This window comes from Arvicanthis niloticus, chromosome 29 (assembly GCF_011762505.2).
Source record: "Arvicanthis niloticus isolate mArvNil1 chromosome 29, mArvNil1.pat.X, whole genome shotgun sequence".
NCBI classification, from domain to species: Eukaryota; Metazoa; Chordata; class Mammalia; order Rodentia; family Muridae; genus Arvicanthis; species Arvicanthis niloticus.
Window position 1 is genome coordinate 24,549,715 of NC_133437.1, and position 26,994 is coordinate 24,576,708.

Consider the following 26,994-nt stretch of genomic DNA (forward strand, 5'->3'; position numbering starts at 1 on the left):
AAAAGCAAACTACATCATATTTAGCAATCAGAACAAAGCAAATTATAACCGCTTGACATGTTGCCTTGACTAGTCAGAATGGCCAAGACCAATAAAACCAATGAAAACTAAAGCAGGAGAAGTTGTCAGCAAGGAGAAACACTTATGCCTTGCTGCTTGGAGTCAAACCTGGTACAGACACTAAAGAATTAATGTGGTGATTCCTCAAAATCAGAAAAATCAGGCTTGAGGGTCACATCTGTAATGCCAGCCACTCAGGGCTGAGGAAGCCAGAAGGCAAATTAGGGCTGTCCTGGCAGGTTAGTGAGACCCAGGGTCAAAGTAAAAAGTAGAAGAGCAGGCAGCCCAGTAGGTGGCTCTTGTGGTCAAGCATGTTACTACAATGCCTGAACTGGTGTTCCATCCTTGAAACTAACAAGGTTGAAAGAGAAGAGTTACTCCTACCAATTGCCCTCTGACCTCTCCTCACATGTAGTGAGCTATTAGTGCTGAAAGTAAAAAAAACTATTTTGTAAATAAGAAATGAGATATACTTCAGTGGATAGGTGGTTCATAGTATTTATTTATCAGATGTATTGCTTTTCTATCATAGGATTGTATGTTCTGTTTGTGTATGAGTGATCCAGGTGAAGGTAGTGACCTCTGAAACAAGGAGAGAGCACAGGAGCTCCTAGAACCACAGTTAGAAGAGGCAGTGGATCCCTATATTGCTTGACCCCACAGTCACCACAAATATACACTAAACAAAGTATCATTTTCTACCAAAGGACTCTGAATTATGTGTTCTGACAGCAAATATTCCCACATGATTCAAATCATTACCAGTAAGAATGGAGAGAGCTCACTGCTGTGAGTCTTGCAGATGATCCACAATGTGTGTTCATTTCCAAGCACACACATGTGAGAACACCACTGTCTATAGCTTTACCCCAGGAGAGTCTACACTCTTTTCTGACTCCAAGTCCCAAGACACTGGCATACATGCATTCAGGCATTCGCATGCATAAATATTAGGAGGAAACTTCTGACCCCAATAGGTGGGATGAAAAACTGTGGGTTGAGAGGGTGGGGGGGATGAAGGGGTAATGACTGGAATGTAAAGGAATAAAATAATGTATTAAAAGACTTTTACAGTAACTTTTTCTCCTTTTATTTAATGAACATATAATCTAACAATAAAGAATAAATACCTAAACTTACTTTAAAACAATCCCACTATATAAACCACAGTGGTATAAAACTTCTACAGATAGACCTGGATAATTTCCACAAATGCTGGTTTAAGGATGTACATTAACACTTCTTCATGGCTGTAAAGGCCTGGATTGGTCAAGGGGCTGAGAGGTGTTACTTTCAGTCTTGAAGGTATGAAAAACTAAGCCAGTCATCTGAATTATCAAAATCATCAAGGATCCTTTGCCAGAGCTCCTCTGCAGATGGACCTGAACTTTGAGCATCCTCTGTGACTTGGGCAGCAGCTTCCAAGCCAACTGGAGCTTCAGCTACTGCTAGGTCAGTCTGGACTTCAACTGCTGTGGATGGACCAGAGTCCCCAGCTGGAACAGAAACATAACCATCAATCAGGGTTTCTTGCTGACTACACCTGTCAGCATCACAGGCCTGATAATGAGGCAGAGTGGATTCCTGATTGCAGTTGAGTTTGGGAATGGAAACCACACCAAATGTGGCTGGACAGATGGACTCTCCTTTCTCAGTGGCAACAACAGGTATGGAATCAGGAAAATGGGTTGAGTCAGAAATACCTTTAGAGCTTTGATTTGTCTCTGGCAGAGCTTCTGTAATATTCTGGAGATTCATCCGCTTGTATTTAGCTCGAGTGTTCTTGAACCAGATCTGAAAAACAAAGGAGACGTCAGAAGAATACCTGTTTGCCCCCAAGTGGCCAACAAATTGAAATTTTTGGATATGAGTTTCTATAGCAATACTTCACAAGTCAGCATCAGAGAAGTCTGAGACTCAAGATGCCTAGAAAGTTGTAGTAAAGTAGAATGTGTATGACCTGACATCAAAAGACTGGGGTGATTGAGTTAGTATGTCCTGTGTTTTAGTAGGAACTCTGATATCTAGGTCTCTGAGACCCTGCATGGGAATAATATTCATCCATATTGGTAACCAGGTGATGGAGAATGTGAGGCCCAACATTGGATGCATGAATATTCATTACCCCAAACTGTCGACACTGCCCTAAGCATTTAAAAAGCACAGAATTAATGTGCTGTTAGATTGAGGGAAAAGAGAGGAGCAGACCTGTATCTCTGTCTCTGTCGCAAGAACCAATGATGCCAGCTCCTTAAGTTCCTTTCTATTTGGATACCTCTGCTTCTGAAAATGTGTCTGCAGCAGGTGCTTTTGCTCTTTGGTGTACACAGTGCGTTCCTTTCGTTCCTTTTTTGGACCCTCAGAGTGAGTTTGCTTGTCACCATATTTATCTTGCAGTGCCGTAGGTCCTCTGGGAACTTGTAAACCAGGTCTCACTGAGGGACTTGAAGGTATCTGATGACTTGGATGGCCTGACAGTCTTCTCAGTGTTGGTAAACCTGGGCCCATTACAGGACCTGGTAGCATTGGGTTCCTTGAATTTCTTGATGGCCCTTGGGACTCCTGGTGACATAGGTCAAGTCTTTCAGGAACTGAAAGACTTGATTGCATTAGACTTCTTGGGGTCACCATGGGACTCTGATACATTTGAAAAGGTAAATTCCTTGCAGGTTCTTGAGGCATTTCAGAAATGATTTCTCTGGGTGTATTAGAAGACATTTGGAATTTTGGATGTAAGGAGGAACCTTCTGCCATGTATGTGTTCTGAACTTATTGGAATATGTTCTTGTACTGAAGAACCTGGTAAAAGGAAATATGTTAGAAAAGCTACAGAGAGTACCCATATACCCATCATGCCTTCCCAGCATTTATTTTGGACTTTTTATACAGAAGAAATCAGTCAGGAGCCTCAGTCTTTCTGACCAACTGCCTCTGTTTCCCAATCTTACAGGTGTTCTCAGTATTGATACAAATATTCATTTAGTCCCTGTGTTAATAAGAGATTTTCAGTCCATGTAGTCTGGCAACTGGATGCCCACCCACCCCCCAATGTTAAAATGTCCCAGATCATACACTTCTGGCTGGTGCCTTCTGCCCTGGCAGACCACCAGCTAGTCTGCTCCCCTGAAGACAGCAGAGCCTGAAGGCATCCCAGGAGTTCCTCTGCAAACAAGGTAACTGGACAATTGACACATGCCCCACGTTAGGGGCCAAAAATTTTGCAGCCTGAGCTGCCCCACGATTGGGGGCCAAAATGTCTCAGAGCACTTTATCAATGTTGGAACCTGCACTGCCACAATCCTTGGGGACTAACTTGTTAGCCCTCACTAGCCCAAGCTGCTCCAATCCTTGGGTCCGAGTTCAGCAATAGAGAGAGTGTGAGGTCGGATGCGAAGAATGATGACCAGACAGAGTGTGATTCAATCCTGTTTATTCTTCAGCCTCTCTTTCTAGTCTAAGTCTTGAGTTCCTAGTTTCTACTTCCTAGTCCCTAATGCCTCCAAGTTCCTTCTTCCAAGTGCTAAGTAAGTGCCTAATACCTATTATCTACTCCAAGTTATACCCCCTAATGTCTATTAACTCCAAGTTGTTGTCCACTCTTCTGTCTGCCTCTCGCCTTTTACATGTCTTACTTCTAAGCCACATCTCTAAGTCACACCCTTAAGTCTCCACTCTAAGTCACACCTTTAAGTCTCACACACACAAGGGAAGATCCTGGGTATCTAAAACAAGATGTTATCAGAGTGTGCTCAGCTGTTGTATAGGCTGATGTAATTAAGTCTCTTATCAGGGTATATGGCTCAAGATGGCTGCAAGGATGATATTCCCCTTCTGTTGGCTTCCCACAAATCCTGTATACTTTGGCATCATCATAACCCACTTCTCCAGCCACAGCAAGCCCTGAGTACACCAATACACCTGAAACTCAGGAAGCTGACCTGAAATCCTATCTCATTAAGAAAATAGAGACCTTTAATGATGATATTAATAATTCACTGAAAGATATATAGATATAGATATAGATATAGATATAGATATAGATATAGATATACAGATAGAATCACTTAAAGAGGAAATAAATAAATCCCACAAGAAATACTGGAAAACACAATCACACAGATGAAGAAATTGATTAAAGCAGTCCAATACCTAAAAGTGGAAGTAGAAACAATACAGTAATCACAAATGGAGCAGAAAAATCTGGAAAAGAAAAACCTAGGAAATAAGTCAGAAATTACAGATGAAAAGACCACATCAAAGAATAATAGATATAAAAGAGAGTGAAGAATCCCAAATCAAAAGGCCAGCAAACATCTTCAAAAAGTTTATAGATGAAAACCTCCCTAACCTGGAGAAAGCAATGCCTATACATACAAGAAATCTACAGACTAGACCAGAAAAGAATTCCTCTCATCACATAAAAATCAAAACACTAAATTCACAGAACAAAGACAGACTATTAAAGTCTGCAATGGAAAAGGACCAAGTACCTTTTAAAGGCAGACCTATCAGAATTATACCAGATTTCTCAACAGAAACACTAAAAACCAGAAGAGCCTGGTCAGAGGTCATGTAGATACTAAGAAAGCACAAAGGACAGCCCAGGTTAATATGACCAGCAAGACTCTCACTCAACAGACATGGAGAAACCAAACTCTTCCAAGACAAAACAAAATTCAAACAGTATCTATCCACCAATCCAGCCCTATACAGGATTCTAGAAGGAAAATTCTAACACTAGGAGGGTACCTACACCAAAGAAAAAACAAGATATTAATCATCTCACAACAAAGCCAAAAAGAGAGAATTACAAGTACATAATGCCACCTACAAAACAACCATAACAGGAAGTAACAATCACCTGTCTTTATATCTCTCAATATTAATGCACTCAACTCACCTGTTGCAGCCGGAGCTACCCCACGTTTGGGGGACAAAATTGTCACAGACAGCTCTGTCAATGTTGGGACCCCCACTACCAAAAGCCTTGGGGGCTAAATTGTTAGAGCCCGTACTGCCCCTAGCTGCTCTGGTCCACGGGTCGGGGTTCAGCAAGGGAGAGAGAGAGAGTGAAGACAGACCTGAGAAATGGAGACCAGACAGAGTGTGATTCAATCCCATTTATTCTTCAGTCTCTCTTCTCTCCAAGTCCCTAGTTCCTAGTCCCTAGTGCCTCCAAGTTTCAAGTTCCAACTGCTAAGTGCCTAATGCCTAATACTAATTCTTCTTCTTCCCAGTTCTCTAGTCTAAGTGTCTTCTACCTCAATGCCTAATAACTAACTCCAAGTTGTACTCTTTGCCTAATACCTTATAATTCTTCCAGCTCCAAGTCTCAAGTGCTCCACTTCCAAGGGTCTAATGTCCAATGCCTACTCCAAGTTGTACTGAACTCTTCTGTCTCCCTCTCACCTTTTATATGTCTCACTTCTAAGACACACCTTTAAGTCACACCTTTAAGTCATGCCCTTATGTCTTGTCTCTAAATCTGATCTGTAAGTCATGCCCTAAGTCACACACCTTTAAGTCTGACACTTCCAAGGGAAGATGCTGGGTATCTAAAGCAAGATGTTATCAGAGTGTGCTCAGCTGTTATCGGCTGATGTAATCAAGTCTCTTGCCAGGGTATGTGGCTCAAGATGGCTGCAAGGATGATATTTACCTTCTGTCCCCTCCCCACACTCACCTATAAAAAGACATAAGCTACCAGACTGGATACACAAACAGATCCAGCATTTAGCTGCATACAAGAAACACACCTTAATATCAAATACAGGCTCTACCTCAGAGAAAGAGTTTGGAAAATGGTCTTCAAAGCAAATGGTCCCCAGAAAACAAGCTGGAGTAGCTTTCCTAATATCCAATAAAAGAGACTTAAAACCAAAAGGTTATCAATCAAGATGAGATCTTCATAGTCATCAAAGGAAAAAAATCTATGAAGAGAAAGTCTTAATTCTGAACATCTATGCCCCAAAGAAAAAGGCACTCACATTCATAAAAGAAACTTTACTAAAGCTCAAAATGGAGGAACCTTAGATGAAATGTCCTACAGTGGAGACAGGGAACTTATAGAGCCCACCTCCAGCAGAAAGACAGAACATCAAGTGAGGGTTGGGGTAGCTATCTCACAGCAAAAAAAGAAAACAAAAACAAAAGCAACCCTAAACCTCTGACCCAGAATTGTTCCTATCTGAAAGAACTGCAGGAACAAAAATGGAGAAGAGTCTGAAGAAAAGGAGGTCCAGTGACAGGCCCAAATTGGAATCCAGCTTAAAGGGAGGCACCAAGGTCTGCCACTATTACTGAGGCTATGGTGTGCTTACAAAAAGGGGCCTACCATGACTGCCAGATTTCTCAGAAACTGGGCCACCAACCAGTCACCATACACCAGCTGCTATGAGGCCCCCAACACATATACAGCAGCAGACTGCCAGGTCTGCACTCAGAAAAGATACACCTAACCCTCAAGAGACTGGAGGACTCAGGGAGAGAGGAGTTCTTGTAGGGTGGGGTGGGAATGGTGACATCCTCATGGAGACAGAAGAAGGAGGTATGGAGGTATCCACAGTCAGTGAATAAAAAAAGAAGGATAAAATTGGGTCTATAAAAAGAAAAGTAAATAAAATTTATTTTAAAATGGGAATATTATCATAAATGTAAAAAAAAAAAAAAAAGAGTCCCAGATTCTCCTCCTTTCTGCTGGACTCTCTGTGTCAAAACAGGGAATGAAAGTCTATGGAACAGGCAAGATCCAATGGACCCCATTCCACACTTATCTTCTAAACAGTAGCATTGATGATCTAATTACCCTGGATATCAGAAGGCTCTTACACTTAACCCAGATCCCCTCTGATATTGAAATTCTATACCAAGGACTTAGCCTTAATTGAATCTATTGAATCTTGCTATCCAGGACCCTCCCACAGGTGCCTCATTTCATCCTCTCACATCCAGCAAACATTCACACCCTGTGGACACACCCGGTCTGGAGCCACACCTTAGCACCTAATAGAATCCTGGCCAGATGGAAGACATTTTTTATTTACTTTTTTTTCTTTTTCTTTTTTTTTTTTTTGCTTTCTTTCCTTTTTTTCTTTGGAGAGAGTTTCTTTGTATGAACTTTGCTGTCCTGTGAGTCCTGAAGACAAGACTGGACTAGAACTCACCTGCCTCTTCTTTTCTACACAGTGCAAAGATTAAAGGTGTGTAACAAACAACTGAGCCATCCTTTGGGATTCCTCACCCTCTTGGGCTCCATCAAGAAAAAAAAAATGTCCTTACTCTCTACTGAGCGTCTCAAGAAATGGGTCTCTTCTCATTCTGCTGCCCAGAGGACATGCAGATTTCTGCACACTGTGGTCACTTTTTTATTTATCCAATCTTTCTCTTTTTAGGCTGAGGCAGTGTCCATGTGCATGTGCCTGACTTCCTGAATCTCACTATACAGACAAGCCAGGACTCATTACAACAAAAAACCACTTGCCACTGGTTCTTGAGTCCTGGAATTAAAGGTGTGGTCAAAACATCCAACATGGTTACACATTTAAGATGTACGAGGGCCTGCTCAGCCAAAAACCATCCTGGATGTCACAATTTTGAGTCAGAATACCACCACTATGCCTGATCTGGGCAACCTCAATTGTTCCTGAAATCCTCAGGATCCCATGTATACTGAAAGGGAAATGAATCAGAGAATCCCTACAGTCCCTTTGTCCTAGAGTCAGGCCTCTCTATCTATCTGATCCTGGCTTTCCATACAACCCAGAGCTCAGGCCTGTGCCTAGAATGAAGAATAGAGCACCTAGAGGTCTCTTGAAAGCTCACTCATAGACTGCTCTAATCTTTGCATGTCACTGGTCCTCAGTGTTCACATCTATGGGATAGACTTGAAACATCTACTAATTTTAAATAATATCTCCTGCCTGTGGACAGAGCATATTTTAGATTTCACCAATCAAACACCCATACAAGCTACAAAAAGTTACCAAGACTCCTCTTCCACTAGCTCCCAGTATTCCCCACCATGATATCTCCTTCACACAGTAACCTCAAACATTTCATGCAGCCCACCAACTCACCAGGAATCCAGAGGGTTGCTGCAGCTTCCTCGATCCTGTCTATTTGAGTTGTACTCACAAGACCTGCCCTTAAATATCTCTCCAAACCTGGAATTCAATGCCCCTCCCATCCCGTGGCTCCTCCCACTTGCAACATTCAGATCCACTATCCTCACCCACCCTTTGATGCTACTTTGTTGTAGCCACACCATCTTAGAACCCATGCTTTTTTCTTTATAATCATTATATTGTTTTATTTCATATTATATTACTTTTATTATTTCACAGTCCAGCTGTTATATTCCTCCAAGTCCTCCCTCCCACAATTCCTCATCCCCTATCTCCAAGAAGATGCCCTCCCCTGTGTCTTTCGAGGGTTAGGCTCCTCTTCACCCATTGAGGCTGGACTAGGTAGTCCTCTGCTGTATATGTGTCAGGGGCCTCAGACCTACTCATGTATGCTGCCTGATTGGTGGTTCAGTGTCTGAGAGATCTCAGGGGTCCGGGTTAGGTGAGACTGCTCATCTTTCTATAGGGTTGGCTTCCTCTTCAGATTCTTCCAGCATCCCCCTAATTCAATCACAGGAATCCCTGGCTGCTGTCCAATGCTTGGGTATAAGTACCTACATCTAACTCAGTCAGCTGCTTGATGTGCCTCTCAGAGGACAGCCATGCTAGGTTCCTGTCTATAAGCACACTATAGAATCACTAATAGTGACAGGCCTTAGAGCCTCCTCTTGAGAAGTACCCCAAGATGAGCCAGTCACTGGACCTCTTGCTAAGACCCTTCTCCATTTTTGTCCCTGCAATTCTTTTAGGTAGGAACAATTCTGGGTCAGAGTCTTTGACTCTGGGATGGCCACCCCATCCCTCCACTTGATGACATGTCTTTCTACTGGAAGTGGACTCTCTTATGATTTCTCTCTCCCCACTGGATTTTATCTGAGGTCCCTCCCTTTGAGTCCTGGGAGTCTCTAACCTCCAAGGTCTCTGGTAGTTTCTACATGATCCCACACACACACCTCCCATCCTCCAGTGTTGCATTCTGCTGGCCCTCAGGGCTTTTCTCCTGTCTCCCTCCACCCATTGCCTATACTTGATCATGAACTATTTTTCCCTCTCCCATCCTCACACCCAGATCCTGCCTTTGGCTCATGAATGTTGATATTAAATGTGTAGTAAAACACAACAACCTTTTTGCACTCTTTATACTGTACAAATGTCTGCTTCATCATTTTATCTTCTCAATTGAGTGTATGAAAGCAGTATGTGACTTGTGAATGTATGGGCACATATGCCTCCAAGGAGTGTGGAAGAGGCTGAACTGGGGATCCTGAAAGTTGAGAGACACAAAACAGGAATATTGGGAACTAAACTGGTTTCTCTGAGCCATCTCAAGCACCCAAGATTTTCATTTTCTTCATCTTCTGGCACAGTGTAAACTAGTAAGACAGGCATGTGGAATTGTATTAAAATCACTTTATTGGTTTAAGGATAAAGTATAAATAACACCATAAAAGATTACTGCAACTCATTAATTGATTATACTTCATAGTGAATCTAGTGTGTTAGTACACACTTGTAATTTCCACATTAGGAGAAGAAAGAAGATAGACAGAATGCTAAGGTCTTGCTTGACTCCATGAAGAAATGCTGTATCTAATAGCTGTGTTTAGTCTGTGCTGTATTCTGGGGCCATGCTGGGGTCAGCATGCCTTGCTCTAACTGGAAGACCATATTAGTGTGAGTTGCCTGTACTGTAACCTAAGCCCATATCTATGTCCTGGCTGCCTCTGTGGGCCTTGTCTGGGTTGATAATTCTCCTTGTTCTTTGGTTCCTGCTCTGTGTTTTCTCAAGGAACCATGTGGATGCCAATAATATATGCTCCCATTGACTATGAAGAGCAGCAAGGATATTATTGGTGATATCAATGTCTGCATCCTTACAGTTGAGAGAATGAATGGAAATATTCTGTGACAACCACTAATCACATCCCAACTCAATACACCCCTAAAAACTAATAAATTAGACAGGAAATCAACAGAAAAGGACTTGTAAAATGTGGTGGGACACTGAAGTACAGCTCTCCACAGATGACGACTTCTGGCAAGGGTGATGGAGGAGAAGCACTCTATTCTATTTAAGGGGCAGTTCACGAAGAATATGGCTACACCCCAGTGAGAATACAGGTGAAAAAATAAATCCATTTTTTCTGCTGCTTCTGCTGCATACATCTTGTAGTCTTTGGATGGAGCTCCACACAGGATTGACCAATGTTGGAGAACATGCCTTCCTGGTCTGAGGAATTACTCAAAGACTTGTGTTCAGGAAGAGGGCTCACTACTGATGGTGACTGAGGCATAGAGAAGGTGGATTCTGAGTTTGGGCCAAGAGTTGAAGAACTGAGGAGGGGATTTCTCATAAATAGAACCTGCACTGGCCAACACAGCAAGGGGGACATAAACTTTGAGAAATGTACACCTACCATTAAATAATTGGTCTTGCTTTCCAGGTAGTTCCCTACACTTCTGCCTGTACAGCTGCCCCCTAACAGTGTTCTTTTTCAAGACTTGATCAGTGCATTGAAGAACAGTGATTGAAACTGCATCGACTCTGTAGATTGCATTTGGTAAGATGGTCATTTTTACTATTTTAATCCTGCCAATCCATGAGCATGGGAGATCTTTCCATCTTCTGAAATCTTCAATTTTTTTCTTTAGAGACTTGAAGTTCTTGTTTTACAAATCTTTCACTTGCTTGGCTGGAGTCAAACCAAGATATGTTATAATAGTTGTGACTACTGTGAAGTGTATAATTTTCCTAATTTCTTTCTCATCCCTTTTATCCTTTGAGTAGAGGTAGGCTATTGATTTGTGTGAGTTAAATTTTTATCCAGCCACTTTGCTGAAGTTGTTTAACAGCTGTAGAAGCTTTCTGGTGGAATTTTTGGGGTCACCTGTGTATACTATCATATCATCTGCAAATTGTAATGACTTGACTTACTCCATTCCAATTTGAACCCTTTTTGTTGTCTAATTGCTCTGACTAGAACTTCAGTTTGAATAGGTAGGGAGAGAGTGGGCAACCTTGTCTAGTCCCTGATTCTAAAGGGATTGCTTGGAGTTTCTCCCCATTTAGTTTGATGTTGGCTATTGGTTTGCTGTGTATTGCTGCTAATATATTTAAGAATGTACCTTGAATTCTTGATATCTCTGCTACTTTTACCAATGGGGAAGGGGGAGTTGTATTTTGTCAAAGGCTTTTTCTGCATCTAATGATATAATCATGTGGTATTTCTCTTTCAGTTTGTTTATATATTAAATTACATGAATGAATTTCCATATATTGAATCTTGCATGAAGCTACTTGATCATGGTGGATGATTGCTTTCATATATCCTTGGATTCCATTTGCAAGAATTTTATTGAGTATTTTCCATCAATATTCATAAGAGAAATTAGTCTATAGTTCTCTTTCTTTGTTAGGTCATTTTTGTGGTTTAGGTATAAGTGTAACTGTGGCTTCATAGAAAGAACTGGGTAGTGTTCCTTTTGTTTCTCTTTTGTGGAATAGTTAGAAGAGTGTTGATATTAGGTCTTCTTTGAAAGTTTGATAGAATTCTGCACTACAACCATCTGGTCCTGGGTTCTTTTTGGTTGGGAGACTTTTAATGACTACACCTATTTCTTTTGGGGTTATGGGACTGTTTAGATAGTTCATCTGATCCTGATTTAACTTTGATACTTGTTATCTGTTATCTGTCTAGAAATTCATTCATTTCATCCAGGTTTTCTAGGTTGTTGAGTATAGACTTTTGTTGTAGGGTCTGATTATTTTTTTAATTTCCTTGGGTTCTGTTATTATGTCTCCCTTTTCATTCCTGAATTTGTTAATCTGGATACTGTCTCTGTGCCCTCTGTTTAGTCTGGCTAAGGGTTTGTCTATCTTGTTGATTTTCTCAAAGAACCAGCTTTTGGCTTTGTTGATTCTTTGTATAGGTCTTTTTGTTTCTACTTGGTTGATTTTAGCCCTGAGTTTGATTATTTCCTGCCTTCTAATACTCTTGGGTGTATTTGCTTCCTTTTGTTCTAGAGCTTTCAGATAAGCTGTTAAACTTCTAGTGTATGTTCCCTCCAGTTTCTTTTTTGGAGACACTCAGAGCTCTGAGTTTCCCTTTTAGCACTGCTTTTATTATGTCCCATAAGTTTGGGTATGTTGTACCTTCATTTTCTTTGAAATCTAATAAGTTTTTTATTTATTTAATTTTTGTTTCTTCCCTGACCAAGTTGTCATTGTGTAGATAGTTGTTCAGCTTCCATGTTTATGTGGGCTTTCTGTGACACTATTGTGACATTGATGACTGAATACTCACAGTCAAGAAAGAGGGATATGGAAGAATTCTGACATAACAGCTATTTATATGCCAACTCACCCACCTCCCAAAAAAGTAGCATAGTTCTCATAGAGGCACTGAAAAAAAAACTCTTAAATTAGTTGGGCTCCTAAAGTGTACCTTTCAACAATTAATAGCTGGTGGAAGGGGTAGGAAGGGAGGGATATATTCTATTGATGGGGGAATCCATGAGGATTATCTCCCCATACTCCAGGGAGAGTATAGATAACACAAATCTATCTGTTTTATAATTTTTTATTTTTTCACTCTGGGAGAAGGGGTCACAAGGGTGGGTAGACATGGCAGGACAGGGAAGTACATGTGATGAGGTGGTATCTGATGGAAAAATATGAGAGAATAAATTCAATTGTTGAATTGATTGAATATGTGGAATAACTATCTGTATGTTTTTGATATATTGAAAATCTTCCTTGAAAATTTTCTACCTCATGTGTTCAGACTATCAGTCACCAAATTTCATCCATATACTTTGGTAGATGGAGAAAGGTGTGTTCTGATCTTCAGGATGAACAGTTCTTAAATGACATACAGGAGTCAGAAGTGCTCAGTGAAGTCAGGCAGTGACACTTGGTCTAAGACAAAATCAAAGTCACTGAGATGTTCAAGAAATAGCTGGTCTTGTATGGCAGTCTAGTCTTGAACATCTTCTGTGAGTGTAAGTGTGTTGAGCAATGAAGTTTCTCTTGGATTTCCAGATGCCAAGGCTGTGCTAGAATGTGGAGTTTGGGCTATGGCTGGATCTTGGGCTGCAGCGGGTTGTGCAGATATTGGACAAACTGATAATCGACCTGGAATACTGTCTTATGTTGCTGAGTTCCAGTCAGCCTGTACAGAGACCAGAGCATCACATAAGAGATTCCCATTGATTTGAATAATGGAGAAGGTTGACTCCGGGTATGAGAACATACTTGAGCTGAAATGAAGAGAGTTAACAAGATACATCCCCTCCCATGTGGAAAATGTATACTCTTAGTCTGGGAATATACTTGATGGGCTGCATGGAAGAGACCTCAAAACAGACTGTCTCTCAGACAAGGCATCCTCACAGGCAGAGGTTGGTAGAGAGACAGTGCCTTTAAGAATTTGAGGTTTAGCACAGGCATCCTGGTCTTGCTTCCAAATTCACACTATGGCCTTCTCCCTCTGCTTCCTTTGCTTCTTAGACCTTGCATTCTCTTGGTAGATTTCACAGGCCCAATCAATATTGGAGAAGTTGGCCATCTGGTCTAGGGAGTTACTCAAGGGACTGAGTTCAGGAAGAGAGTTCACACCTGGTGGTGTTTGACACATAAAAAGGTGGATTCTGAGTTCTGGGTAATAATTTGAAAGTCTGAGTAGAGGAGGAGAGCTTAATCCTGGGGGTCTCTCCAAGGTAGAATCTGCACTGGCTGACACATCAGGAGGGGAAGGAACATTGTAACTGCCAGATCTATCACTAGATATGTGCCCTGGTTTCCTGGGGAGTTCTCTATACTTCTGCCTCTGATGCTCCCGGATAATTTCTGAAACATGACTCTTTCTGAAACATGTCTCTTCTAAGGGCTGATCAAAGAGAAAGATGTTGGATTCCTGGTGAGGGGAGTTCCCCAGTGGTCTAAACTGAGGACAGCTAGCATCCAAATGTCTCTGGCACACAGAATCCGGACTGGCAGAGAAAACAGGAACTTCACAACCATTGTTGGAGGTAAGCCTATATAGTAAGTTCCACTTTTAATTCTCCCAGGGAGTTGTGGACCCTTCTTCTGAAGTCCTTTAGCACATCTACTGTGAACCAGATCTGAGAAAAAGGAGGCTCCATAAGAATACCAGGCAAGTGAAAGGTTGTATGACAAGAACTTCAAGTCTCTGAAGAAAGAAATCGAAGAAGATCTCAGAAGATGGAAAGATCTTCCATGATCCTGGATTGGCAGGATTAATGTAGTAAAAATGGCCATCTTGCCAAAAGCAATCTACAGATTCAATGCAATCCCCCATCTAAATTCCAAATCAATTCTTCATAGAGATAGAAAGCGCAATTTGCAAATTCATTTGGAATAACAAAAAAAAAATAGGATAGTGAGACCTATTCTCAACAATAAAAGAACTTCCTGGGGAATTACCATCCCTGACCTCAAACTGTACTATATAGCAATAGTGATAAAAAAAAAAAAAAAAAAAAAAAAAAAAAAACCTGCATGGTATTGGTACAGAGACAGGCAGGAAGATCAATGGGATAGAATTGAAGATCCAGAATGAACCCACACACCTATGGTCACTTGATCTTTGACAAAGGAGCTAAAACCAACCAGTGGAAAAAGGACAGCATTTTCAACAAATGATGCTGGTTCAATTGGAGGTCAGCATGTAGAAGAATGCAAATCAACCCATTCTTATCCCCTTGTACAAAGCTCAAGTCCAAGTGGATAAAAAACCTTCACATAAAACCAGATGCACTGAAACTAATAGAAGAGAAGGTGGGGAAGACCCTCGAACACATGGGCACAGGGGAAAAGTTCCTGAACAGAACACCAATGGATTATACTTTAAGATCAAGAATTGACAAATGGGCCCTCATCAAATTGCAAAGCTTCTGTAAAGCAAAGGACACTGTCAATAGGACAAAATGGCAACCAACAGATTGGGGAAAATCATTAGGAATCCTACATCCAATAGAGGGATAATATCCAATATATACAAAGAAGTCGAGAAATTGGACTCCAGAAAACCAAATAACCCCATTAAAAATGGGGTACAGAGCTAAACAAAGAATTCTCAACAGAGGAAACTCAAATGGCCGAGAGGAAACTCGAATGGCCGAGAAGTTCTTAAGAAATGCTCAACATCCTTAGTCATCAGGGAAATGCAAATCAAAACAACCCTGAGATACCACCTCACACCAATCAGAATGGCTAAGATCAAAAACTCAAGTGATAGTAGATGCTGGTGAGGATGTGGAGAAAGAGGAACACTCCTCCATTGTTGGTGGGATTACAAGCTGATACAACCACTCTGGAAATCAGTCTGGCAGTTCCTCAGAAAATTGGACATAGAATTACCTGAGGACCCAGCTATACCACTCCTGGGCATATACCCAGAAGATGCTCTAACATATAACAAGGACACGTGCTCCACTATATTCATAGCAGCCTTATTTATAATAGCCAGAAGCTGTAAAGAACCCAGAAGTCCTTCAACAAAGGAATGGATACAAAAAATGTGGTACATTTACACAATAAAGTATTACTCAGCTATTAAAAACAATGAATTCGAGAAATTCTTAGGTAAATGGAACTAGAAAATATCATCCTGAGTGAGGTAATCCAATCACAAAAGAACACACATGGTATTCACTCACTGATAATTGCTTATTAGCCCAGAAGCTTGAAATACCTAAGATTCAACTCACAGACCACATGAAGCTCATGAAGAAGGAAGACCAAGTGTGGATGCTTCGGTCCTTCTAAGAAGAAGTAACAAAATAATCATGGGAGCAAATATGGAGACAAAGTGTGGGACAGAAACTGAAAGAGGGGCCTTCTTGAGACCATTCCACCTGGGTATCCATCCCCTGTGGAGTCACCGAAGGATGTGGATGTCAGAAAGTACATGCTGACAGGAGCCTGATATAGCTGTCTCTTTAGAGGTCTGCCAGAGTCTGACATATTCAGAGGCGGATGCTCACAGCCAACCATTGAACTGATCATGGGGTTTCAAATGGAGGAGTTAGAGAGAAGGAGCTGAAGGAGCAGAAAGGGTTTGTGGCTCCGTGAGGAGAACAATACCAACCAACCAGAGCCCCCAGGGTCTAAACCACCAGCTTGGGAGCACATAGGGAGGGACCCATATACAGCTCCAGCTGTATATGTAGGGGAGGATGGCCTTGTCGGGCATAGGTGGGAGAGGAGATCCTTGGTCCCATGAAGGCTGGACCCCGAGTGTGGGGGAATTCGAGGTCTGAGAGGTAGGAGTGGAGCTGTGGGTGGAGGCACATCCTCATAGAAGCAGGAAGAGAGGGCAATGGGATAGGGAGTTCCTGGACGGGTGGGGCGGGGGGTGGAAATGGGGTAAGGAGATAACATTTGAAATGTAAATAAAATATCCAATAAAAAAACTAAAAAAAAAAAAAAAAAAAAAGAATGGATCAATTTGGCATTCTACGTGTTGACCACCAGTTAATCCAGCACCATTTATTGAAAATGCTGAGTATTTTCTACTGGGTGGATTTAGCTTCCTTGTCAAAGATCAAGTCACCATAGGTGTGTGGGTTCATTTCTGGGTCTTCAATTCTATTCCATTTATTCTCCTGCCTGTCTCTGTATCAATACTACACAGTTTTTTTTATCACTATTGCTCTGTAGTACAGCTTGAGGTCAGGGATGGTGATTCCCCCAGAAGTTAGTTCTTTTATTCTTTAGAGTAGTTTTCGCTATCCTGTTAAATTTTTATGTTGTTATTCCAAAGAAATTTGAGAACTTCTCCATCTAACTTTATGAAGAATTGAGTTGGAATTTTGATGGGGGATTGCATTAAATCTGTAGATTGCTCTCAGCAAGATGGCCATTTTTACTATATTAATGCTGCCAATACATGAGCATGGGAGATCTTCTTTGATTTTTTTCTTCAGGAACTTGAAGTTCTTGTCATACAAATCTGTCACTTGCTTGGTTGGATTCTCACCAAGGTATTTTGTAGTATTTGTGGCTATTGTGAAGAGTGTTGTTTCCCTAATTTCTTTCTTGGCCTGCTTATCCTCTAAGTAGAGGAAGGCTACTCATTTGTTTGTGTTAATTTTATATCCAGCCACTTTGCTGAAGTTGTTTATCACGTTTAGGAGTTCTCTGGTGGAAGTTTTGGGATCACTTAAGTGTACTATCATATCATCTGCAAATAGTGAAATTTTGACCTCTTCCTTTCCTATTTGTATCTCTTTGATCTCTTTTTGTTGTTTAATTGCTCTGGCTAGGACTTCCAGTACTATATTGAATAGGCAGGGTGAGAGTGAGCAGCCTTGTCTTGTCCCTGATTTTTGTGGGATTGCTTCAAATTTCTTTCCATTCATTTTGATGTTGGCTACTGGCTTGCTGTATATTGCTTTTACTATGTTTAGGTATGATCCTTGAATTTATGATCTTTCCAAGACTTTTACCATAAAGGGATGTTGAATTTTGTCAAATGCTTTCTCAGCATCTTGTGAGATGATCATGTGTTTTGTTTTGTTTTGTTTTGTTTTTTGAGTTGTTTGTATAGTGGATTACATTGATGGATTTCTGAATATTGAACCATCCCTGCATTCCTGGGATAAAGCCTACTTGATCATGGTGGATGATTGCTTTGATGTGTTCTTGGATTTGGTTTGACAGTATTTTATTGAGTATTTTTGCACTGATCTTCATAAGGGAGATTGGTTTGAAGTTCTCTTTCATTGTTGGGTCTTTGAGGTTTAGGTATGAGCATAATTGTGGCTTCATAGAATTAATTGCATAGTGTTCTTTCTGTTTCTATTTTGTGGGATAGTTTATGGAGGATTGGTATTAGGTCTTCTTGGAAGGTCTGATAGAATTCTGCACTAAAGCCTGGGCTTTGTTTTTTGGTAGGGAGAATTTTAATGACTGCTGCTATTTCCTTAGGGGTTGTAGGACTATTTAGATGGTTTACCTGCTCTTGATTTAACTTTGGTGTCTGGTATCTGCCTAGGAAATTGTCTATTTCATACATATTTTCCAGTTTTGTTGAGTATAGGCCTTTGTAGTAGGATCTGTAGTAGGATTTTTTGAATTTCCTCAGTTTCTGTTGTTATGTCTCCCTTTTCAGTTCTGATTTTATTTGGATACTGTCTCTTTGCTCTCTGGTTAGTCTGGCTAAGAGTTTATCTATCTTGTTGATTTTCTCAAAGAACCAGCTCCTGGTTTTGTTGATATTTTGTATAGTTCTTTCTGTTTCTACTTGATTGATTTCAGCCCTGAGTTTGATTATTTCCTCCCATCTACTCCTCTTAGGTATGTTTGCTTCTTTTTGTTCTAATGCTTTCAGGTGTGCTGTCAAGTTGTTAGCGTATGCTCTTTCCAGTTTCTTTTTGTAGGCACTTAGAGCTATGAGTTTTCCTCTTAACACTGCTTTCATGAAGTCCCACAAATTTTGGCATGATGTGTCCTCACTTTCATTAAGTTCAAAAAATCTTTAATTTCTTTATTTATTTCTGTCATCATTGAGTAGAGCATTGTTCAGTTTCCATGTGTATGTGGGCTTTCCATTGTTTTTGTCCTTATTAAAGACCTTCCTGATTGATGGCTCAATGTGTGAGGGATATCAGGGGTCCAGGTTTGTTGAGATTACAGTCTTCCTATGGGGTTGCCCTCCACCTCAGCTTCTTCCAGCATTTCCATAATTCAACCACAGGGGTCCCTAGTTTTTATCCATTGGTTGGGTGTAAGTATCTGTATCTGACTGACTCCTTCAGCTGCTTGTTGGGCCTCTTTGAGGGCAGTCATGCTAGGCTCCTGTCTGTAAGCACACATCAGTAATAGTGCCAGGCCTTGGAGCTTCCCCTTGAGCTGAATCCAAATTTGAGCTGGTCACTGGACCTCCTTTTCCTTAGTCTTTTTTTCAATTATTGTCCCTGCAGTTCTTTCAAACAGGAATAATTATGGGTCAATTTTTGACTGTGGGATGGCAAGCCCATCCCCCTAGTTGATGCCCTGTCTTTCTATTGGAGTTAGATTCTTCAAATTCTCACTCCCCACTGTTAAGCATTTCATCTAAGGTCCTTTTGATTCCCGAAAGTCTCTCACCTCCCAGGTCTCTGGAATATGTTAGAGGGTCCCCTACCTCCAACTTCTGGAGGTTGCCTGTTTTCATTCTTTCTGCTTGCCCTCAAGTCTTCGCTCCTATTTCTATCCCACACCCCACCCCACCACCCCCACCCCTGCCACTGACCCATATCTGATCATGTTACATTTCCCCTGTCCCCTCCCCCATCAAGATGCCTCCTTCCCTCTGTCCCCTGGGATTGCTTTCTTCTCCCTGCCTAGTGGGAATGAGGCATCCTAACTTTGGCCCTTCAGATTATTAACCTTCTTGAGTTCTGTGGATCTTATCCTGTGTATTCTGTCCTTTTTTTGTTAATATCCACTTGTTAGTGAGTGTATACCATGCATGTCCTTTTGGATCTGAGTTTATTTCACTCAGGATTATATTTTCTAGTTCCATCCACTTGCCTGCAAAACTCAGAATGTCCTCATTCTTAATAGCTGAATAGTATTCCATTGTGTAAATTGGCCAAATTTTCTGTATCCATTTTTCTGTTGTGGGACATCTGGGTTGTTTCCAGCTTCTGGATATCACAAATGAGGATGCTATGAACATAGTGTAACACATGCCCCTGTGGCATGGTGGGGCATCTTTTGGGTATATGCCCAAGAGTGGTATATCTGAATCTTCAGGGAGATCTATTTCCATCTTTCTGAGCAACCTCCAGATTGATTTCCAGAGTGGTTGTACCAGTTTGCAATCTCACCAGCAATGGGGGAGTGTTCCACTTTCTCCATAGCCTCTCCATTATGTGATGTCACCTGATGTTTTGATCATAACCATTCTGATTGGTGAAAGGTGGAATCTCAGGGTTGTTTTGATCAATTCTTATCTTAAAGCCTTAGCCATTGGAATTCTGTTCAGGAAATTTCTCCCCTGTAACAATGAGTTCAAGGCTCTTTCCCACTTTCTCTTCCATTTAATTTATTTTATCTGGTTTTATGTTGAGGTCCTTGATTCACTTGGACTTGAGCTTTGTGCAAGGTGGAAAATGTTGATCTATTTTCATTTTTCTACATACTAACTGCTAGTTAGACAAGCACCAATTATTGAAGATGCTTTCTTTTTTTCATTGTATATTTCTTTGTCAAATATCAAGTGTCCTTAAGTGTGTGGTTTTATTTCTAGATCTTCAATTCTATTCCAATGATCAACCTGTCTGTCTCTGTATCAATACCATGCAGTTTTTACCAATATTTCTTTGTAGTATAACTTGAGGACAAGGATGGTCATTCCCCCAGTTCTTTCATTGTTAAAAATTGTTTTGGGGAAAATTGGGTCCTGATGATGCCAAAGTATATTGGCTTCTGTTGCTAATTTAAAACTGTTCAGTCAAATAGTATGTAAAGAAAATTTCTCTGGACATTCCCCAACACTCGAAAACTCTGTAGCCTTGCAGTTTTTTGGAGTATATAAACCCTACCCTTGCCTGTGTTTGATTCAATATTTTCAGGGAGGATGGAACACGGGTGATTTTCACAGTGTGCTTCTTGCCTTGGGATGTCTGGGAACTGATTCACACCAGGTAGGAAAGTGTGAAACAAAGTTCAGAATGTGTGGATCTATATGACTATGTGACATTCCTAAGGTTGAAGATTCATTGCTGCACTCCCAAAATCATGTGGAGGAGATGAAGCATTGATAAGAAAACAGAGTCCTCTGTTTTGTTCTGAGCTTAGAAAAGCTTTTTGGACAAAGTAGACCACAACCTTACTAAGGTACAAGAAACAACACTAGTACACACCTTTGATTGCAAACAATGATATTTCATTGAAGTACAGACAAAGTGATGAATTAGAGAAAAATTTGACAGAATGAGTCAGAGACAATGCACCAAACTTTCAAGAGAACAACTATGTGAGAGAATAACAGAGAGAGGTAGTTGAGTGAGTTGAGAGTTAGTTTGGGGCCAAGCAGAGAAATTCAATGAGAAGCTGACAGAGCCAGATTGAATAAGTCAGATTGTAAACAAGATTGAACTAAAACAGTTGAATTGAACCAGGTAGCCACAGTTCAGAAAGAGCTATAAAGTGTGAGTTATACAGCAGTAAGATTCCAAGATGACAGTTACATCAAAGGAAATAAAAGATACATTTATAGTCTGGTCATTGGAGCAGTGGTCAAACACAGAGAGGGATCCATGCAAATCACAATTACTTATTGGTTACCTTGTGGGTTGGTCTTCTGAATAAAGTTTTTGCATGATGTGTAGGCTTGCCAGAAGTTTACATTCATAAAACAGAGAAGGACCTAAAGGAGCACGTCTTTTGGTAGCATTCTGGAGATGGTGTGTGTGTTTGGAGGTAGAAGTCTGTCAAAGGCCCAGTTTGATGGGTATACGACCTTGAGGAAATAAAGGAGAAGTCTTCAGGTTTTCATCATAGGTGTGAATACAGAGATCCATAGGAGTTCAAGAATTGGAGAAGACAAGAGGAAAGTGCTGCTCAGACCTCACGGTGCTGGTCAAATTACTATGCGTTTGTGCACTGTTCATCAGTTCAGCATGAGGCATTAACCTCATGTTGTATACGATGTCTAGCGAAATTAATGTGGAGGCCTGAGCATAGAAGTTAGGGACTGTGGGACTTCTCTGAGCTATTTTTCTTTTTTTTTTTTTCTTTTTTCTTTTTTTTTTTTTTTTTTTTTTTTTTTTTTTTTTTTTTTTCTGAAGGAGGCTCCTTGTAACTTTATTGCATGTGTAACATTTATAACAAACACATTTTCAGAAGTTGGGCTTTGCTGTAACCTCAGAGCTTAGAAGTCACCTCTAGGCTTTCAACTGATTCACAACCCCAAACCAAGCTCCAAACACTTTCCCATGACCCAGTGATCCTCTCAGTAATTCAATGCTGTGAGCATCTGACTGCAGCGGGTCTCTCCTGTACAGCGCCCTGTACTACAGCAAGCCCAGCTTATGTTCCACCATCAAGTGCAGCTCGCCCATCAGTTCACTTTGTGATGGATCATTAAGAATATCCTCAAAACCAATGGTCTCATCATTGCCCCTCAAAATATCCAGTGAGAGGTTTGAGCTCGGGAGAAACGGAAGACGCTGAACCTGCTGCACTGCCTTGGACTCCATCTGTAACTTCAGGGGAGCAAACAGACCCTGGATGTTCCTCAGGGTGGAAAAGCTCATCTTGTCCTGGTTGAGCTGGAAATTTTTTTCTGACAATTCAAGAGGGTGACTGGGCAAAAGTTCATTTTTCACACAAGAAAACCTGCTGCTGTTCTACTTCTGTGGAGGCCGTGATGACATGACCCAGGGAGCCCTCCAAGGGATTTCAGTGGAGAATTTCCAAATGTGACCTACAAACTGTTTTTCGGGTATTCAGGTGAAGAATGTGGTTCCTCTTTGCCCTTATCTGAAGAGTCTGCCTCGCTATTTTTCTTTTATTTCCAGGTTCTTGTGTGCAGTGAGGTCTCCTAGTGAGACTTAATTTCCACGCAATTCTAAGATCTCCAGTTCCCCCAGGCTTCCCATTGCCACCTCATCCACAAATAATCTGAGGATACTCTGTAACTCCAAGTAAAAAGTCCTTTAGGTCTCCAGTGAACCCAGAGTAGGAAGCATCTCAAATTGCTTCAGGTCTACCAAGTCAACAAATTCTCCTGGCATCCCATGTGCCTCTGGTGTCACAAGTTTCTTCCAATAATTCAAGGAGGCAGAGAATAAGCCCACTGTATCCATCAAGAAAAATAAGCTAGTCCTGGAAGAATATTTTGATATTTGTAAGTCCCCAACCAAGGCATACCACATGGCATTTTCTCAAATGCTTAGGTTGATACACCACAAGATCAAGGTATGACCTGTCTTGTCTCTCCCCTCCTTTGATGAGGTAGACATTTCCCCATCACCCAAGCACACACTTCTCTGCCTGCCCCATCTTTTAGGATCAGTTTTCCAGGTTACAGAAGGGCTGTGAAAGTGTATTTAGGGCTCAATTTTCATTTCCTGTAGTCTTGCAATGCAGAATTTTGGTACACTGGGGAGGCATATCAGTTCCACACAGTGTCAGGGAGGCATAGACATCAGGATGTTCCTCGAGATTTCTGTCTCTTAAAAGACACATCCTTACTCTGTGGCTTTCATGTCCAGGTCATTCTGCTTTCTTGCTTCTCAGGTCCAGGGACCTTTGAGTTTTGTGATGTGTTCTTAGTAAAGACCAAGTACCAGGCTTTTCACCCAGTATCTTTGGGACCCAAATGGTACACAAGGCCTTGCATTATGTCTGCTTTTTGTTTTGTTTTGTTTTATTTTGTTTTGTTTTGTTTTTGTTTCTTGTTTTTGTCTTGTTTTTGTCTTTGTGGAACTCAAGATGGCCCTACAGATCCCAAAGACTATGAACTTTCTGTTTCCTCTGCCAGCACAGTCACTGTGCCCCAGATTAATTTGGATGTCAGATGTCCTTTGATAATCAGTCCACTTATTACCTCTCCAGACCAGGAATCCAACTTCTCCACCACTGATCAAGTCTTGGAAAAGATCTGCTTCAGCAAAAGCCATGTTAGGGGGCAGCCACACAGGCAGAAGGTAGGGAACTATCTGGAAAGCAAGACCAACTATCTAGTGGTGGTAGGTTTGGTTTTCCCAAATTTGGTGTCCCCCTTACTGTGTCAGCCAGTGCAGTTCCTATGTATAAGAGACCATCAGGTATCAGCTCTCCTCCTCTGCTCAGTTATTCAACTATCACCCCAAGCTCAGAATTCACCTTCTTTATGTGTCAGAAACCATCAATTGTGATCCCTCTTCCTGAACTCAGCACTTGGAGTAACTCCTCAGACAAGGAATGCGTGTTTCCCAACATTGGTCAGATCTGTATGGAGCTCTATTCAAAGAATACAAGATGTAGGCAGCAGGAAAAAAAAGTTGGGTCAGTTGATTTTTCACCTATATAGTCACTAGATAATGCTCATATTCTTTACGAACTGCCCTTTAAATATAACAGAGTGCTGGCCCTCCATCACCCTTGCCAGAAATTGTCAGTTATGGAGAGCTTTACTTTAGTACCCCAGCACACTTTAAGAGTTCTTTTCTGTTGAATTCTATCTAGTTTATTTGTCTTTAGGGGTGGATTGTGTTGGGACATGGTTATTGGGTGTCACAGAATATTTCCTTGTCATTCTTTTTTCACTGTAAGGATGTAGACATTGCCATCACAGCAATAATATCCTTGTTGCTCTTAATAGTCAATGGGAGTCTATATCATTGGCATCCGTATGGTTCCTTGAGAAAACACAGAGCAGGAACATGGCCCCCAGTAGGAGAAAAATGATGAAACCAGACAAGGCCCACAGAGACACCCAGGACTATAGACATGGACTTAGGTGGAAGTACAGGCCACTCACACCAATATGGTCTTCCAGTTACAACAAGGCATGCTGACCCAGCATGGCCTCAGAATACAGCACAAACTACTCATAGCTATTAGATACAGCATTTCTTCCTGAAGCCCAGCATGACCTTAACATTTTGTCCGTCTTCTTCTAAGTGTGTAGATTCCAAGTGTGTACTAACACACTAGATTCACTGTGAACTATAATCAATTAATGAGTTGAAGTAATCTCCTATTGTGATATTTATACTTTATTCTTAAATCAATAACATGATCTTAATACAATTCCATATGTCTCTCTTATGACTTTACACTGTGCCACAACATCAAGGAATTAAAATCTTGAGTGCTTGAGATGGCTCAGAGAAAGCAGTTCAGTTCCCAATATTCGTGTTCTCTGTCTCTCCAATTTCAGGGCCTCCAGTGCAGGGCTCTTCCATATGCTTCTAGGCTTATGTGCCCATATATTCACAACTGCACATACTGTTTTCCTACACTCAATTGAGAAGGCAGAATGCACTTTCCTTCTGTGCCCTGGAGCTGACCCTTTGCCACAGCTCTCCATACCCAAATTTCTCCTGGAGAGAACTGGTCTCAAAGGAGTACTGACACATAGGCTTGCAAGAGGGACAAACCACAGTCAGAGACAGCAAGACCAGCTAACAACAGAGATAAACAGATGGCAAGAAGCAACGGCAAGAACATAAGCAATAGAAACCAAGGCTACTTGGCATCATCAGAACCCAGTTCTCCCAGCACAGCAAGCCCTGGATACCCCAGTACACTAAAAAAAAGCAAGAGTCTGATTTAAAATCACAGCTCATGATGATGATAGAGGACTTTAAGAAGGACATAAATAACTCCCTTCAAGAAATACAGGAGAACACAGGTAAACAGCTAGAAGCCCTTAAAGAGGAAACACACACACACACACACACACACACACACACACACACACACACACAAAATCCCTAAAAGAATTACAGGAAGACACAACCAAACAGGTAAAGGAATTGAACAAAACCATCCAGGATCTAAAAACAGAAATAAAAACAATAAAGAAATCAGAGAAGGAGACAACCATGGAGATTGAAAACCTAGGAAAGAGATCAAGAGTCATAGACGCAAGCATCACCAACAGAATACAAGAGGTAGAAGAGAAAATCTCAGGTGCAGAGGATACCGTAGAAAACACTGACACAACTGTCAAAGAAATAAAAAATGCAAACCACTCCTAACCCAAAATATCCAGGAAATTCAGGACACAATGAGAAGGTGAAATCTCAGGATAATAGGTTTAGAAGAGCAAAGATTCCCAACTTAAGAAGGGACACTAAATGTCTTCAACAAATTATAGAAGAAAACTTCCTTAACCTAAAGAAAGAGATGCCTATGAACATACAAGAAGACTACAGAACTCCAAATAGATGGGACCAGAAAAGAAATTTCTCCCATCATATAATAGTCGAAACACCAAATGCACAAAACAAAGAAAGAATGTTAAAAGCAGTCAGGGGGAAAACGTCAAGTAACATATAAAGGGAAACCTATCAGAATTACAGCAGACTATTCACCAAAGACTATAAAAGCTAGCAGATCCTGAGCAGATGTCATATAGACCCTAAGAGAACACAAATGCCAGTCCAGGCTACTATACCCAGCAAAACTCACATACACAGTGGAATACTACTCAACTATTAAAAACAATGACTTTATGAAATTCACAGGCAAATGGATGGAACTTGAAAATATTATCCTGAGTGAAGTAACCTAATCACAAAAGAAGACACACAGTATTCACCCACTGATAAGTCGATGCTAGCCCAAAAGCTGGGAATAACCAAGATACAATTCAGAGACCATATGAAGTTCAAGAAGAAGGAAGACCAAAGTGTGGATACTTCAGTGCTTCTTAGAAGCAGGAACAAAATACTTACAGGAGGAAATATGGAGACAAAGTGTGGATCGGAGACTGAAGGAAAGGCCATCCAGAGACTGCCCCACCTGGGGATTCATCCCATTTACTGTTGTCAATATCAGATGCTATTGTGGATGCCTGGAAGTGCTTGCTGACAGGAGCCTGATATGGATGACTCCTGAGAGGCTCTGCTAGAGCCTAACAAATGCAGAGGCAGATGCTTGCAGCCAACCCTTGAACTGAGCTCAGGGCTCCAGATGGAGGAGTTGGAGAAGGGACTGAAGGAGCTGAGGGGCTTACAGCCCAGTGGGGAAGCAATAGTGTCAACTGGCCAGACCACCTGGAGTTCCTGGGGACTGGACCACCATCAAAGAGTGCACATGGAGGGTCCCACAGCTTGGGCCCCATATGTGGCAGAGGATGGC

At 41.2% G+C, this 26,994-nt stretch overlaps 1 protein-coding gene across 1 annotated transcript; it reads right to left on the reverse strand.

The window, feature by feature from the left end:
- Positions 1–1,353: 1,353 nt before the first annotated feature.
- On the reverse strand, positions 1,354–2,814 carry LOC143440304 (oocyte-specific homeobox protein 5-like). Its single transcript, XM_076926965.1, has 3 exons — positions 2,577–2,814; positions 2,269–2,450; positions 1,354–1,854 (listed from the first exon to the last, which is right to left on the reverse strand). Exons 1-3 carry the CDS (start codon positions 2,812–2,814, stop codon positions 1,354–1,356), a joined length of 921 nt encoding a protein of 306 aa, XP_076783080.1.
- Between the last annotated feature and the right edge of the window lie 24,180 nt (positions 2,815–26,994).

What these genes read in the sequence shown, in the direction of transcription:
- LOC143440304 (XM_076926965.1), bottom strand. Translation starts at nt 2,814, where the DNA reads ATGGCAGAAGGTTCCTCCTTACATCCAAAATTCCAAATGTCTTCTAAT. An exon ending in AAGGAACCCAATGCTACCAG is followed by an intron (nt 2,451 to 2,576) that starts GTCCTGTAATGG and finishes CGGCACTGCAAG; the next exon opens with ATAAATATGGTGACAAGCAA. An exon ending in CGACAGAGACAGAGATACAG is followed by an intron (nt 1,855 to 2,268) that starts GTCTGCTCCTCT and finishes TTTGTTTTTCAG; the next exon opens with ATCTGGTTCAAGAACACTCG.